The sequence below is a fragment of the Danio rerio genome, chromosome 9 (genome assembly GCF_052040795.2).
Source record: "Danio rerio strain M-AB ecotype USA chromosome 9, GRCz13ab, whole genome shotgun sequence".
Taxonomy (NCBI): domain Eukaryota; kingdom Metazoa; phylum Chordata; class Actinopteri; order Cypriniformes; family Danionidae; genus Danio; species Danio rerio.
The window spans coordinates 48,592,879-48,609,801 of record NC_141029.1 but is presented as its reverse complement, the minus strand read 5'-3'; the positions used below and the strand labels follow the sequence as shown (position 1 = coordinate 48,609,801).

The 16,923-nt window shown below is 35.8% G+C and overlaps 1 protein-coding gene across 11 annotated transcripts in view; it reads right to left on the bottom strand.

Moving 5' to 3' along the window:
- Positions 1 to 16,923, bottom strand: part of slc4a3 (solute carrier family 4 member 3) — a 208,714-nt gene that overhangs the window by 21,597 nt on the left and 170,194 nt on the right. For all 11 annotated transcript variants that reach the window (NM_001423525.1, XM_087265860.1, XM_087265861.1 and 8 more), the window contains 9 exons: positions 14,470 to 14,572; positions 14,118 to 14,302; positions 5,728 to 5,950; positions 4,575 to 4,793; positions 3,427 to 3,575; positions 3,108 to 3,302; positions 1,620 to 1,820; positions 487 to 576; positions 19 to 185 (listed from right to left, as the gene is read on the bottom strand). In NM_001423525.1, coding sequence (NP_001410454.1) covers positions 19 to 185; positions 487 to 576; positions 1,620 to 1,820; positions 3,108 to 3,302; positions 3,427 to 3,575; positions 4,575 to 4,793; positions 5,728 to 5,950; positions 14,118 to 14,302; positions 14,470 to 14,572 — 1,532 coding nt within the window. The remainder of the gene's footprint in view (positions 1 to 18; positions 186 to 486; positions 577 to 1,619; positions 1,821 to 3,107; positions 3,303 to 3,426; positions 3,576 to 4,574; positions 4,794 to 5,727; positions 5,951 to 14,117; positions 14,303 to 14,469; positions 14,573 to 16,923) is intronic.

Genomic DNA, 16,923 nt, shown 5'->3' with positions numbered 1-16,923 from the left:
TAATGTTAGCTTACTCACGTGGTGATCTGCGTCTCCATGAATATGAGGATAAAAACCAGCAGGGCCGGGATCACAGAGGCCCCCATCATCCAGACCGGGAACGGCTGTTTATCTCCAAACGGGCTGATAAACCAGCCTCGTTTGTCCGGAGATGTGACCGAGAAACCAGAGGGGACGTTCAGTTTCTGCAACCACAAAAAACACAAGTCCTCGTATCCCAGAGATCCCAGGCTACACTGGTTACAGCGCTCTGCCAAACCAACCACAATGTAATACAGACTCAGAGGAAACCTGGTTCCAATTAAAGGCCAGTGCTTAATAAGTAGAGTGTACATTGGGAGTAGAGATTTTTGTGGTTATTTATATATATATATATATATATATATATATATATATATATATATATATATATATATATATATATATATTTATTTTTTTTTTTTTGTGTGTGTGTGTGTGTGTGTGTGTGTGTGTGTGTGTGGTTACCTGTGTGTATGTATCAGGGATGAGTATATCCACCAGCACAGAGATCAGTATAGAAATGGGAATCCCAAAATCACCTATGACTCTTCTGACCTTTGGTAATAACAGATGATACACACACAAACAGAAGTCAAACCTTTCAGGTAACTCAAAAAGATTACACACAATAAATTATGAGTATATAAAACATGCTATATAATAATAAATACAAGTAAATGAATATATGGAAAGGTTTAAAAACCAACAGAACAGTGGATGGATGGACAGAAAAATGGACAGATGAATGGATGTATGGAATGACAGAATGATTGAAGGATGCATGGATGGAATGGATAAATGAAATAACAGACCAATTGATGGATAGATGGAAATATTGATTGATTTAAGGATGCAAGGATGACTAGATAGAATAACAGAGCAATGGACGGATGGATGGAATGATAGAAAAATGGATGTATGGATGGAAGGATAGACGGATGGATGTATGGATGGATGTATGGATGGATAAATGGGCAGATGGACAGATAGACGGATGGATGTATGTATGGATGGATAGATGGATAGATGGATTGATGGATGGATGGATGGATGGATGGATAGATGGATGGGCGGATGGATGGATGAATGGATGCATGGATGGATGGATGGACAGATGGATGGATAGATAGATGGTGGATGGATGGATGGATGGATGGATGGATGGATGGATGGATGGATAGATAGATTGGTGGATGGAAGGATGGATGGATGGATGGGCAGATGGAAGGATAGACAGATATATGTATGGATGTAAAGAGTGAATAAAAGAATGATAAAAGCATGCGTAAAAAGATGCATGGATAGATGGAATAACAGACCAATGGGTAGATAAATGAATGGATTGGATAATAAAACAACGGATGGATGGATGGATGGATGGATGGATGGATGGATGAACGGACGAACGGACTAACGGATGGATGGATGAACAGACGAATGGATGGACGGATGGATGGGTGGATGGATGGATGGATGGACAGAGGGATGGATGGAAAGACAGAATGATGTATAGATTGAATTTACAAGAATAAACACTTTTTTATTGTAAAACAAGACCACGTTTCTGATTTAGGAAGTGATGTTTAATCACTAAACACCTTTCCACCCAGGAATCTGCTGTTGCGGAGTTTCCTGAGGAAGAAGGCAGTGAAGAAGGTGCCCATCATGAGCACCATTGACAGCAGGGCTGTGTTGGGCTGGTTGAGGATGGGCTCCCCGATCACACTGCTCCCTCTCTGGTCTGAGTGTTTGAAGGCAGCTGACGTGTAGCTCATCATCAGAGGGTGCTCTTGAAACACCTGAGGAAAAATAACATTCATTTATTCAGGATTCAAGCATCTGCTAAATCTACAAAAAAAAAAAGAAAAAAAAAAACAATTACTGTCTACTGTCAACATAGGCAGCATTTTAATTTAACTTAAATATAATAAAAGTCAAATATAGCAATCTTTTTTAAAACTTGGCACAAAACTTTAAAATAAACTAACAGTTAAATCCTTTCCTTTAAAAGGTGTCCCATAAAGAAAGTATAGGTATACCAAGGCAAAATAATAGTTGTATGAAAACGTTAAGTATAAGGGACTGGCCACACTGTGAGGCTCAAACACCATTGTTTCCTCGTTCTCATGCAAATTTTGTGAGTGTAAAACCACAGTAAAAACAAGCCCAATCAGAACACAATACAGCTTGTTGCATTGCACACAGGGATATTCCTTATTAAGCCCTCAATATTTGCATGTACTTTAGGTCACATCATCCATACATGATGAGAAGCCAGGAGTTTAGCAGCCAAAACCCAACTGACATGTTGCAAATTGATTAAAGGATATTAAATTATACTTATGATCATAATAAGAATGTCAAACTATATCATAGTCTTTTAATAAACTGTGCATACATTTAAGCTACGGTTAGGTCAGCACACAGTTGTTAGTTAAAATAGCCAATTTAAAATTAAATTAAATTAAATTAAATTAACAATTAATTAAAATAAAATATAATATATTTTATTTCAATAAAATTAAGTATAATTAAATAAAATTAAACTGAATTATATAAAAAATAATAAAAAAATCTAATTAAAGTAAAATAAATTAAATTACATTTAATTGAATTAAACTGAATTAAGATTAAATAAATTAAGAATACATTTAATTGAAACATTAAATTAAATTAAACAAAAAATTAAATTAAAAAAATTTATTTAATTAAAATAATATTAAATAAAATAAAAATACATTTAATTGAATTAAATTTAAAAATAAAATAACATTAAATCAAATTTAATAAAATTTAATTAAAAATAAGATAAAAATAATAAAATTAAATTATATTAAATAAAAAATAATGAAATTAAATTAAATGCTTAAATTTTTATTGATATTTTTATTATTATTATTAAATTGTATTGTAATTACCATTTTTGTCATTCACTTTGGAATTAGTTTTGTCACAGAAAATAAGGTTGTTTTCTCTACACATGAAAACATATGAATATATATCTATTTATCCACCTGAAGCCTAAAATTGATTAAAGGAAGGCACCTCATTAGCTTTTGCTGGTATAAGTGACAATAAATCTGTACCTTAATTAGCTTCGAGAAGGTTTCATAGATGAAAATGAGAGAGATGAGAAACGCAAAGATCTCCTGGGTGAATGGAGAGATATAGCGCACAAGGAAACTGCCCTCAGCCGCAACGATCACCAGGACAATAAAGATGAGCCAGAACCCGATCCACACTCGCCCTGTCAGATATTCAAAGCCCTGAGCCTGGCAGAACTGATATTAAGGAAGAAAAAAGACAACTTGAACGATGGCAGATGAGGGTGAAAAACAGACAAATGTTGAGGTAATCAAACTACCTCTTTCTTCATAATAGCTGAACCATAAAGACAAGAAATACCTTATAAAATGCCTCCTCGAAGACTAAAAGTGGTCCAGAAAAGCCAATAATGAGCAGAGGTTGTCCTGCCAGCAAAGAGAACAGCACTCCTACTGTCGCAGTGGAGATGATGAGCTCAGACACTCCCATCATGCCTTGTGTCTTCTCACCTATATACAAGGGAAAGTATGGAATTAATCAATGAAAGCCCATTTTCTGTCACGTGAATAATAATAATAAAACAATAGTTGAAGTCAGAATTATTAGCCCCCCTTTGAATTTATTTTTCTTTTTTAAATATTTCTCAAATTTAGTTTAACAGAGCAAGGAAATATTTACAGTATGTCTGATAATATTTTTTTTCTTCTGAAGAAAGTTTTATTTGTTTTATTTCGGCTAGAATAAAAGCAGTTTTAAATTATTAATACACCTTTTTAAGGACAAAATTATTAGATCCTATGAGCAATTTTTTTTGATAGTCTACAGAACAAACCAACCTTATAGAATGACTTGCCTAATTACCCTAACCTGCCTAGTTAACCTAATTAACCTGGTTACACCTTTAAATGTCACTTTAGGCTGTATAGAAGTGTCTTGAAAAATACCTGGTCACATATTATTTACTGTCATCATGACAAAGAAAAAATAAATCAGTTACTAGAAATGAGTTATTAAAACTATTATGTTTAGAAATGTGTTGAAAACATTTTCTTTCCGTTAAACAGAAATTGGGGAAAAAATAAACAGTGGGGCTAATAATTCAGGGGGGCTAATAATTCTGACTTCAACTGTATATACGGCTCTGGGAAATTATAATTAAAAAAACTATTATGATTGAATGTCATAATTTCAAGATTAAAAGAAAAAAATACACTAATTATAGCTGAATTTATGAAAAAAAAATCTAAATTAGAAAACATTAATAGTTAATCAAATTATGAGCATTGGCCCGATCATAGGCCTGCCACAGACATTATATAATTATTTATATATTAATTAATATAAATTAGTTTTTATTTTTAGTTTAATTATTTAATAGTTTCACTCTGATTTCATTTTTTTGTTATTATGATTTGCCAAAGCCTTTATTATTTTATAATTGAATGTGTTTCTGTATTAAAAAAGACTTTCTCAAATTAGAGGTATGAAATTCTCATCGGTTTACTTGCCTAATAAACCTCCGAAGGTGATAGTGGGCGAAAGAGCAGCAAAATAAATGAAAATAACAGCAGCAATGCATTGTGTGTCCAAGGCGTCCTTCAGGTCACTTATGTAGCGTGGGTAACGGCGGCGAATATCGTGAATCAGACCTCCAAAGGGAATACCAGAGCGCTTGAGAGGGTCTACATCAAACTGATCCTCCTCCTCCTGTTCTTCTATATTCACGTCTGTGACACAAAACCTCGGCATTAACACAGCAGACCGACTATTGACCTTATTCTTCAATGCCGCTTTTGCGATTGTTTGAGATCTTCTGATTCAGTTTCCTATGGGAGAAATGACTAGGAATAATTAACAGCTGAAAACAGTCAAACTAAATAGCAGAGCGCTTAAGAGGGTCTCAGACGGACCGTTTTCTGCCTTAATTATTCCTAGTCATTTCTCCCATACGAAACTAAATCAGAAGTTCCAAAGCAATCGCAAAAAAAAAAAAAAAAACGCTCTGTAAACAAATGTGTTTTTGACTATACATAAAAAGTATAATAATGTAATAAGAAAGCATATGTTTGCAACATCAAGCAGCACATCTTGCCATTTTTAACAACTAAAAATCAATGGAAGTGAATGAGACCACCCGCTTCAAATGTTATCACTCGATTGAAAGGGCATTATCAGTGGTAGATATGGGCTAGCAGGGGCCTTTTGCACCTACTAGTAGGCTCAGAAGGTTGTTATCATCCATCCACATGGTTAATCAGCTATACTAATAGAGAAGACAACAGATCAAGATTTATTTTTAAATTACTGTGATAGTTGGATTTAGGGTTGGGGTAGACATTAATTAAAATACAATTAAAGGGAAATTTAATAAATAATATAAATAATTCTTGTTAATTAAGCCGCAGCCGTATGTTATCTATATCTGATTAACCATGTGGAAGGATGATAACTGCATTCAGAGCCTACCAGTAGGTGCAGAATGCCCATACTGGCCCATATCTATCAACTGATAACCACTGACAACACCCATTCAGTCAAGTGATAACATTCGAATCGGCTGATGAGACCCAAAGTCTTGAGCCAAAAATATTCCAATAGTTGTTGCCCACTACTATGTGAAGAATAAGGTCAAGGGGAAATGTAAACAGAAATGTATTTCACCTTTGGTCTCCAGCTCGGCTCCTGTCACAGTACTGGCACATTTTTTGAGCTCCCTCTCTTTGCGTTTACGTAGCATCTGTTTCTGGAAGGAGGCCACAGTTTTCAGCAGGTCTTTTCCTTCAACGTCCGATGGTGGAATTACAATACTGCAGTCTAAAAACTCGTTGATGCCATTAAGCAGATCCTGGCGGTCATCAGCAAAGTACGCTACCTCATGGAAATTCTGCAGATAGGCAGGAAAAACTGTTAAACTGAGTGGTTTAAAAGTGATGAACAAGTTTTGACAAGTGGGTTACAATTCTGAAGGCCTCATGCTTTATTAAAATTTGGAATAATAGCAAAGTCCTGTTTCAAATCCCATTTGAGGGTTGAAAAGGATGAAAGGGTTGAAAATCTCAAATCTCTTTTTATGTAAGTGAATAATAATTCATTCATTCATTTTCTTGCCTGCTTAGTCCCTTTATTAATCTGGGGTTGCCACAGTGGAATGAACCGGCAACTTATCCAGCACATTTTTACAAGTTAATATTGTAAGGATTGGTCTAAAGATTTAGACCTTAGACCTGTACTTTGCTGTACACTACCTGACAAAAGTCTTGTTGCCTATCCAAGTTTAAGTAACAACAAATAATAACTTCTAGTTGATAATTTGGTACCAGGGGTGCCTTACATAAAAGGCATATAATATAGTATAGAATATAAAGTCATGCTGCAGTGGAAAAAGAATTAATATTGTGTCTGAATCTCATGAGCTTGGAGGACTGCATCTATACATCTCTGCAAAGACTCAAATAACTTATTAATAAATTCATCTAAAATGGCTAAGAAAAGACTCCCAGAGTTCATCAAGATTCTTTGGATTCATCTTCAATGCCTCCTCCTTCATCTTACCCCAGACATGCTCAATAATGTTCATGTCTGATGATTGGATTTCTGGGAGAATCTTGGGTTCACTAGGTCTTCTGCAGTATTTGTGATTATTGGGATGCAGTTCAACAAATGATTCATCTGAAAAAATCAACCTTCTGCCATTTTTCAAAATGATCAACTAAAAGTCAAGTTACTATTTGTTAATATTACAACTGGGATCGATGACAAGACTTTTGCCAGGTAGTGTATATACAGTATGAGTAAAAAGTTATAATAGTTGGTCAAAGAAATCTGAAGTTATCATTTACTGTCATTTTTATGTCATGAAACTGAATAAGCACTCTGATGATATGACTCCAAAAAAACACAAAGGTATTAGTGAAATATAAACACAAATTTAGTTTGACAGCACAAAATGATGAATTAAAAGGTCAAAATTCCTAAATAAAAATTCAAATAATGGCTCTTTGTCAAGTTTATTTCTTAACTAATTTTCAAAGGATCAAGTGCTTATGATTGCTTGTGGTCGTCCCCGCATTATCCAATTCATAATTCACCAACCAGACGATTCCTAAGCTACTATAAATACCCTAATCACCATATCACAGCCATCTTCGTTTTGTAAAATCCCCCCTTCCACCCCTACTCCTCCTCCTTTCCTAGATGGGTGGCATGGTGGCCCAGTGGTTAGCACTGTTGCCACAAAGCAAGAACGTCACTGGTTCTAGTCCTTACCAGCCCAGGCGATGTATCTGTGCTTAGTGTACTCACTCTCCCTATGCTCATGTGGGTTTCCCCCAGGTTCCGCGGTTTTCTCCCACCGTCCAAAACATGCAACTGAAGTTAATTGACTGATCCAAATCGGCACCATAAACATGCTCCTAGTAAGTACTTATCTCTTAAGAGCAATCACTATCTGGTCATTAGCTACTACAGCAGGGGAGTTCTCGAGATCTAACGGAGCTTAAACTCTCCTCTCACCTTGCAAATGAGAGGGAGCCCCGGACTTGCGGATCTAATGAATTCAGGGCTCTCTCCCAGGAAAAGCTTTATAATCAATTATCAGCTAAGTGTGAACTTTTGAACTCACAGTAATAACAAAAAAGTTTTAAAAATGACATTACATCACAGGTGTCAAACTCAGTTCCAAAAGGGCCGCAGCTCTGCACAGTTTAGTTCCAACCCGAATTAAACACACCTGATCAAACTAATTGAGTCCTTCAGGCTTGTTTGAAACCTACAGGTAAGTGTGTTGGAGCAGGGTTGGAACTAAACTGTGCAGGGCTTCGGCCCTCCAGGAATAGAGTTTGACACCCCTGCATTACATCAATGTAAATGTGTTACATTCAAAATTATAACATAGGTCATCATTATTTTCTGCCATATAAAGTCATCCATATTTAGTTAAAAAAAGTCGGAGCCATCTATAAAATTGGCAGATCAGCTCTAAGTGGATGGAACTTGAGCTCCAAGTGGGCTGCACACACCTTCCTTGATCTATTTGATGTCTCTTTCATGACATCCAAACTAGGGTTGTAACGGTATGAATTTTTCACTGTATGATAATCGTCTAAAACAATACCACGGTTTGACGGTTTCGCGGTATACGGTATGTTACAAATGTTACAAAATAATAGAACAGTGAAGCAAATTTGACTTTTTCCAAATAATATATTTTTAGTTACTATAAACAACACCACTTACAATGAACAAATAAAAATAAGAAAATAATAAATAATGTGTCAAAGTCCAAATAAAGTCCAAATAAACATGGTGCAAATCCTCAGTAAAAAATAGATATAAATATTTACTATACTATAAATAGTTACATAACGAAACTAGATTCAATATGGAACATCCTTAGGTTTTATGTGCCAGCATGGATATGGTTGTCTGTGGATATGGATTTGGATATGGTTGTCTGCAATGCAGACAAACAGCTGCATCTTCATTTGCGTCTTTTGAAAACAGCAAGAGCAGCAGTTCGTCTTTGCTGTGTCACTGTTTTGTCATGTTTCTGTGTTGCTGTGCATGCCAAAGTACTTAGTATGAGAATTATTTCATGCAAAACTTTTTTTTTTTGCGTTTTATTTAGCCGCGCATAAATGTATGCCTATCTCTCATTCCGTGTTGTTCAAAAAGCTTGGTCCACAAACAAAAGTGAAACCTATGCTTATTGGTTGTGATATAGCGAGTTTGAACCAATCTGGGCATGGAGGAGGGATAATGCATCAATGTATCATGTCTGATTTGTCCGGAGACACAGTGACGAGCGTTTCTTTGTCAAATCAGCGTTGTCAAATGTTGATGACGTAACCGCACTGATTCCGGAGCCTCTGAAAGTCCGCGAATGTTATGTGATACAGCACTGGAAAGCTGAGATTCTCTTCTTTATGCCAATCTTTGAATTGTATGAATCGGATCAGCGGATCAAAAGTTATTAAACATTTAAGAGCAATACTTATTTTTAGCCGCGGGCGGCTGTCTCGGTCTTTAAGGGTTAAAACCGTTGATATGCAATTGTTCATGGTATGATAATCGTGCACGTTCAAATCGTGGTAAACCGTCATACCGGTATATTGTTACAACCCTAATCCAAACTATGTCAGTCCAAACTATTGTGTTTTCCTAACATCTACACCTACCACACCCCTTAACCCAACCTCACAGTAACATGTTGCAGTAAAATGTTTTATTAACATTTACACCCACCAAAACCCTAAAACCAACCTACATGTGGTGTAAGTCCCTCCCACTTAGAGGTCACCCAACCTACACATGGCATAACTCCCTACCACTTGGAGCTCTTCAGGCTGCAGTGATGCTTACTTAAGCTCCCAATGTTTATTGGTGCAGTCGACCAGTTTTACAGATATTTATTGTATGGTGAGTTTTAAAAATCAAACATCTCTAAGGTCAATTTTGTGGACTTGGTCCAAAGATCTTCTGAACCAATTTGGCCTAATTTTCTCAAAGATGAACAGCTAAAAAACAATATTCAATAAAACGATGGAAAACAAGATGACAGGAATCTTATGAGTTGGAGCAATATGACTAAACCAGAATCATAATTTTGGGTCAAGTCATTCTAAAGTTACGATTTACTGTAATTCTTGTGTCATGGGTGTGAACGAGCAAATGAGAAATGCCAATAAAACACACAAAGTGTTGTTTCACTTTGCCAAATTATTGGGGAAATACAGGCAATATTTATTTTTGATGGCTCACTCATAAAGTGAATACAGGTTGCTGGAGAATGCCAAAAAAATATGAAAATCCGTTTGGTGATTTCAGTGTGGTTTGGTTTTTGCGTTTTTTGAGAAATTTGGACGAAATTAAAAGGAGTACTGATATTTTTAATAACATTTAAAATGGTGTAACTTGACAAATGGGGTATCATTTAACTGACTAGATGACTATGAATAAACCAGAAGTGTAATTTCAGACCATTTGGATTCCATTATTATGCTATAAAACTGATTAAGCTATGAGGACATTAGACCATTGACACCTCTCACCTTTCTCACTAATTTGCATAAGTTCAGTATGTTCATTTCTGTTTCTGGAGACCTTCATTTGCTGGTTCAGGGTTGGTTGACCTCTCCAGAAACAGAAATGGGCATTCCTGGCCTAAGCATCACAGTGAAATATGCTCTATTCCTGTTTGGCAGATCCACACAACATTCATTACAGGTTTATTAAGCATTCGGTGATCACACAGCTTGACCTCAAGATATTCTGACACAACTCTGGAGAAGGGTGGACAAAATTTATAGTTGGTTGTGTAAAGAGGTACTTGATGAAATCCAAAATGGCCAAAAATATAGCCTGAAATTTATCTGAACTGAACATCATGACCCATGAAATAAATAACAGATTCACATGCTCAACAACAGGTTTTTTTTTTCAACATTCACAGTGAATATATGCAGCTATTTCTAGTGATTTCTAGACTTGACCATGAAATTAACCCTTATGTACTGATAGGGATGTTTTCATGCCAGTGGCGTTGCAAAGGGGGAGGGGGGGGGTCTTTGGCAGCAAATAAAAATGGGCGTTATAACATTTATTTTGTTATCTAAGTACTTAAAATCACCACATACATGCACATTCCACTCAACGCAGCTTTTGTGTCGAGTAACTAAATAGTCAGCTGTTCGGCAGTACCTGTTTCTACCAGCAGGTGGGAGTGGCACTGTTGTGTCACATGGTGTTAAAATAAATCCAGCCACTGCATTGTCTTCATTTATTCATTATTTTGAGGAGCTGAAGCTGATCAGGTAATAATACAACTGTCTTGCGAAACTGAATGGTTTTATCTACTGATGAAGCTTAATATTTGTTTTCACAGTACATATTGGTGAAATAAAATAACTGTAATTAATAAAATGTGCATCATATTAATGTAAATACATGCAAATTAGTCAGAAAAACTTAAATTGTACTAGCTTTCTAGATATGATATAGATATCTAGACATAGATATGATATAGCCAGTCACATCTGTTTCTGTAATAGTTAAATCACAGTGAGTTCATGCATCTAGCTTATTATTTTATAGCTTTATTCTACTGTAACATGCTTTGTCAGTTACCATCGAATTATAAATCGAATTTTTATGAAAATACCAAAGACTGCCAGAACAACACATACAGACCATTTATTGTCACAGTCATGTAAATGAACAGTTAATGCTTTTTAATGTTTATTCAGATCTTATTTTCATTTAACTACAGCAATTGCTGAATGCCTTCATCCATATTATGGATTTCCTGGAATGATCAACTACTTTTGTGAGGCATATATGGAATTTCGGCTCAAGTATGAAGGAAACAGGCATTACATGCATTTAAAGCGCCACAACGCCCACATCACCCTATTTTGAGGAAACTGAAAAAAAAATCTCTCTAAAGAATTTGAAGTAAACATATTGCTAGCATATAGATCTTTATTTTATTTTTTCAGTACTATTTTTGATACAATTGTTATTATATAAAAAAAAATAGTAGCCTATTGAATATCAATATTTTGACTTCTTTGGGGCTAAGCCTCGTATCCCTTTCGACCCTAGCAACGTCCCTGTTGCACTTCAGGGTGATCTTAAGTGTTAATTTGGCCATAGCTTTTCCTCTGTTTTAGCTAGCAGAATGATTTTTGGTGAATTTTTTTGAGAAAATGCTTTAAATTAAAAAAAAAAAGCTCAGCAATACACTCTGGGCAAATTTAGTACCCTTTTGTTCTGTTTGGAATAAAAACATCCACTGAATTAAACTGCCATAAAAATGCCTCTGATAATTATTATTTTTATTTTTTATTTTTAGAAATCTGTTAATCAACCTCAGTCCTGATCAAAACTATTAAATTGCTTAGAAAATTACAGGATTTTAACTCTTTAATTGCCAAATTTATAAACGATGTTACAGATTTGGTAAAAAATGTACACAAAATGATGTATTTTTAATACAAAAAGTAACTGTAAACTGGATTTTTTAAACCTTTTTTCAAAGTGGACATGTGAAACAACATAGCCTTTGATGCCGTGTTTTTGATTATTTAATATATTCACTCCCTAATTTACAGTTGGTGACTGTTTGTGCCCAATTAACTTTTATTCAAACCACATTTCCTGATTTCTAAGCCATGACACCATATAATCATGCATTTTTGATTGTTGATGGTTTTCCCTGTTAGGAACAGGTACAATTTGTCATTTTTACTGTTGATCATTAGTTGGCACCATTAAAATCCTGTAATTGTCTACACAATGTTATAGTTTTGATCAGGACTGAGGTTGATTAACAAATTTTTGAAAAAAAAAAAAAAAAAAGACAAAAACAAAATATTTATCTTATGCATTTTACAGCAGTTTAATTCAGTGGATGTTTTCATCCCAAACATATCAAAAGGGTAGTTGTTACGTTTCACGTATATTTTGTGGTGTTTTGTTGTTTATTTTCCGCTTTGCGTTCTCTTCTCTCTTCCGTTCTGTATTCTGTCCTGGTCTAGGTGTGCAACCATTGGTTGAAAAAGCTGTTAGTCACCATTATGACGCAGTCGACGCACTAATCAGGGGCTGGTCTGCTAAGTATAAAAGGCCTGTGCTTGCACTGTTCAGCAGGAACACTCGGCTTACCGCCAAACTCCTTACTTGTGTCGGCCAGCCTGTTAGTTGTGTTTGTATTAATATTTTGTTGTAGTTGCTGTTGTTGTTTAGTCTCTATAGATTTATTAGATAAGCTCAATTTAGCTCAATTTAGTATCTATTGAGAAGTTTAACAATTTTTATGAGAATTGGATTATCAGATAAGCTCTTGTTTTGCTAAGTGTGTACTTCACGAGAAATCTAGTAATCTTGAGCAGCATAGTATTTTTCTGTTTGTTAGTTAGTTTATGGAGGAGTTGCCACATGTGTAATTACGTTTTTGAAGTAGTTATGAAGTTTAGTTAAGCTACGTGCTGAAGCTAATGGTTTTGTTTCTGCATTTTCCTTTGGTTAGTCAGTTTAGTGGGTTGGGTTTTAGTTAGGTCGTTTGGTTATATTTATTTCTTTGTTTTGGCAACACTCCTGTTTTTTCATTTAATTTGGTTATTTAAAATCACATTCTAATTTCCTATATTCATTGTTTGATATACTCTGTTAAATAAATACTTACTTTTTGTTTCACTTATCCAGCAGTTGTGTCTTCTCATTTTCATCCAGCATTATTAGAGATTCACTGTTTGTTATGTCTCATCCATTTAATAACTTTATAAGTTAAACATGTAACAGTAGTAAATTTGAACAGTGCACAAGGGTTAAACATCATGTTAGTACAGTTAAGTCTAAAGACATTATAATATTATTTTTATCATACTTTATTTCTACTAATGCCAAATTCTAAAATATTTTATCAGGTGGAAGTTTATTAATGAGGTTTACTATTTACTCATTAATGAAAAGTTCCTGATCAGAAAAAAAGTACAGTTGTATCTATTGTATTTTTCTTTTCTCCTGCTGTTCATTTAAAGGGGTCCTATTATGTCTCTTTTTACAAGATGTAAAATAAATCTCAGATGTTGCTTTAGTGTGTATGTACAAATTCCAGCACAAAATACAACACACATAATTTTTTTATAATTCTTTGAAACTCCCGTCTTTCTCTGCGCTGATCCAAATTGTGCCATTTTGCTTTAAATTCAAATGAGATTGTGTTCATAGGCATCTTTTCAAAAGAGGGAGGAGCTACAAACACCTATGAATCAGCATAGCGGCAGATTTAAAACAGGGCTAATATTATCTCTCTGAAAAACTACACTATGCTTTTTATCTTTATTCCACATTATATTTAGTTTGTACTGCATGAAAATTCTAATGGCGGACGGCTGCTTCTCACTGAGGGCTGTCTCTGACTGTGTTTAAACCCTTTATAAAAGTGATTCTTGCATAATAGGTTCACTTAAATATATCACTGGGTTTGTACCATCTTGAAATTTGTGACCTAATAATAAGCAAATCATGATTCATAATGGATGCATATCAACCTTATCAGACATGAGGGTAGAAAAGGAGCGCCCGATCTCATGATAGTCCACGTTGGTCTGCGTGGGACCCAACAGCACAAAGATGAAGCGAATGGGAACAGGGACTTCCAGAATGGACTCCAGCAGGATAGACTCGTTCAGCCGGACAAAGGCCATCGCAGGCTTCTCTAGGAACTCCACACACCCTATAAACACATTTACTGCGGTAAAAATCACAAACCACACAAACCAAGAACTAGTGACAGAAATCAAACACAACAGAAAGCATTCGTCTTGGGTTAGCTGAGCTCTGGTGCGGTGACTCAACATCTTCGCAGGACCTGAAAACAACAAACGCTGGAACGAAGCTTACCCACTAAGACCACAGTTGCTTCGGCATCCTTGGGAATCTTTGCCAAGAGTTTCAAAGATCTGGAGGCGGCGTGTCCCTCAGCTGGGATGGGGTGGAGGCTTTTCTTTTGTGGAGAGAAGAAAATAGTTAGTGCCATTCAAACATCACACACATCAGCCTGGAGCTGTGACAGGCAAGCGTTGGCAGATAGCACATGCACAGCTACCCTCGCTGCGATTGTTTATTGTTCCATACGGCTGTTTCGTTCATGGATTCAGCATGCATGTGCGTTTGGTGAATTTTAATGAACCATTGTGCCTGTTTTGCATCACCGAGAGCAAATCTAAACCTGCGGATCCAGGTGACAAAGTGGAAAAGCGAATGGTAAATCACTTTGAATCAATTTAACACAATGCGTCTTGGCTTTTTATATGGGCTGTTTCCAATGTGCCAACATTTTTAGCCATGGGGAACATTCATAGTTTCACAGCTAATGTATCAAGAGTTTAACTGAAAGCACCTGTAAGCTCGCTATTACGCTTAATCCTGCACATGTGGCAGAGCAGCGTACATGATCCAATCGTTAGTGATGCTGCTAACCAGGCCCAGATCCGCAGATCTGCAGATGCATTTTCACTGCAAAAATTATTGTCGTTTTTAGTACAAATAGCTAAAAAGACTTGAATCTAAATGTATTTACTGGAGCAAAATGGTGCAGGATGTTAAGCAATCCTTTTCTGAGAGAATTGTTTTTTTTTCTGGAAAAACCAGGGGCAACTAAAACACTTAATAAAGTTAAATCTTGTATCATAAGAGCAACATCTTGTACCATTTAATTAAATTAGGCTAAATGTCTTAAAGCATTTTACTTAAACCGAGTAAAATATGGTAAAATATGTATTTAAATAACCAAAAGTCTTCTACAAGTCTTATATAAATATATATATATATATATAAGTACATATTTAAGTACACATAAACAGTGCATCTGGAAAGTATTCATAGCCCTTCACTTTTTTACACATTTTTTATGTGCCTTATTCCAAAATTTATTTAATTTATGTATTTTCTAACAATTCTACACACAATAGCCCATAGTGACAATGTGAAAAACGATTTTTTGAAATTGTTGCAAATTTATTCAAATCAACCTGAAAAATCACATGTACAGAAGTATCATTCTTGAGATGTTTCAGCAGCTTAATTGTTCACCTGTGGTAAATTAAGTTGATTGGATGTGATTTGAAAATGCAAACACTTGTCTATATAAGGTCCCAGGGTTGACAGTGCATGTCGAAGGACAAACCAAGCATGAAGGAATTGTCTGTAGACCTCCGAGACATGATTGTCTCTCGGCACAAGGTTGGGGAAGGTTACAGAAAAACTTCGGCTGCTCTGAAAGCTCCAATGAGCACAGTGGCCTTCATCATCAGTAAGTGGAAGATATTTGGAACCGCCAGAACTCTTCCTAGAGCTGGCCGGCCATCTAAGCTGAGTGATCAGGGGAGAAGGGCCATAGTCAGGGAGGTGATCAATAACTCGATGGTCACTTTGTCTGAACTCCAGCATTTTTCTGTGGAGAGAGGAGAACCTTACAGAAGAACAACCATCTGTGCAGCAATCCACCAATCAGGCGTGTATAGTAGAGTGGCCAAACGGAAGCCACTCCCCACCTGGAATTTGCCAAAAGGCATCTGAAGGACTCTCAGACCATAAGAAACAAAATTCTCTGATCTGATGAGACTAAAATTGAACTCTTTGGAGCGAATGCCAGGCGTTACGTTTGGAGAAAACGAAGCACCGCTCATCACCAAGCTAATACCATTCCTACAGTAAAGCATGGTGGTGGCATCATCATGCTGTGGGGATGTTTTTCAGCAGCAGGAACTGGAAGACTAGAGGGAAAGGTGAATGCAGCAATATACAGAGACTTCCTGAATGAAAACCTGCTTCAGACTCTCCAGCAGGACAATGACCCAAAATATCAATGGAGTGGCTTCACAACAACTCGGTGAATGTCCTTGAGTGGCCCAGCCAGAGCCCAGACCTAAATAGATCTCAGGAGATTTCTGAAAATGCCTGTACATCGTCGCTTCCTATCCAACCTGACAGAGCTTGAGAGGTACTGCAAAGAGGAATGGGCAAAAATTCCCAAAGACAGGTGTGCCAAGCTTGTGGCATCATATTCAAAAAGACTTGAGACTGTAACTGCTGCCAAAGGTGCATTAACAAAGTATTGAGCAAAGGCTGTGAATACTTATGAGCGTGATTTTACAGTTTTTTTTTCTTTTTAATAATTGTATTAAAGATTTTATTAAAATCTTTTTTCACATTGTCATTATGGGGTATTGTGTGTATAATTTTAAGGAAATAAATGAATTTAATCAATTTTGGAAAAAGGCTGTAACTTAAAAAATGTGAAAAAAGTAAACAGTATCAAGAATGTTGGAAACTTTTCACCACTGACTTACACAG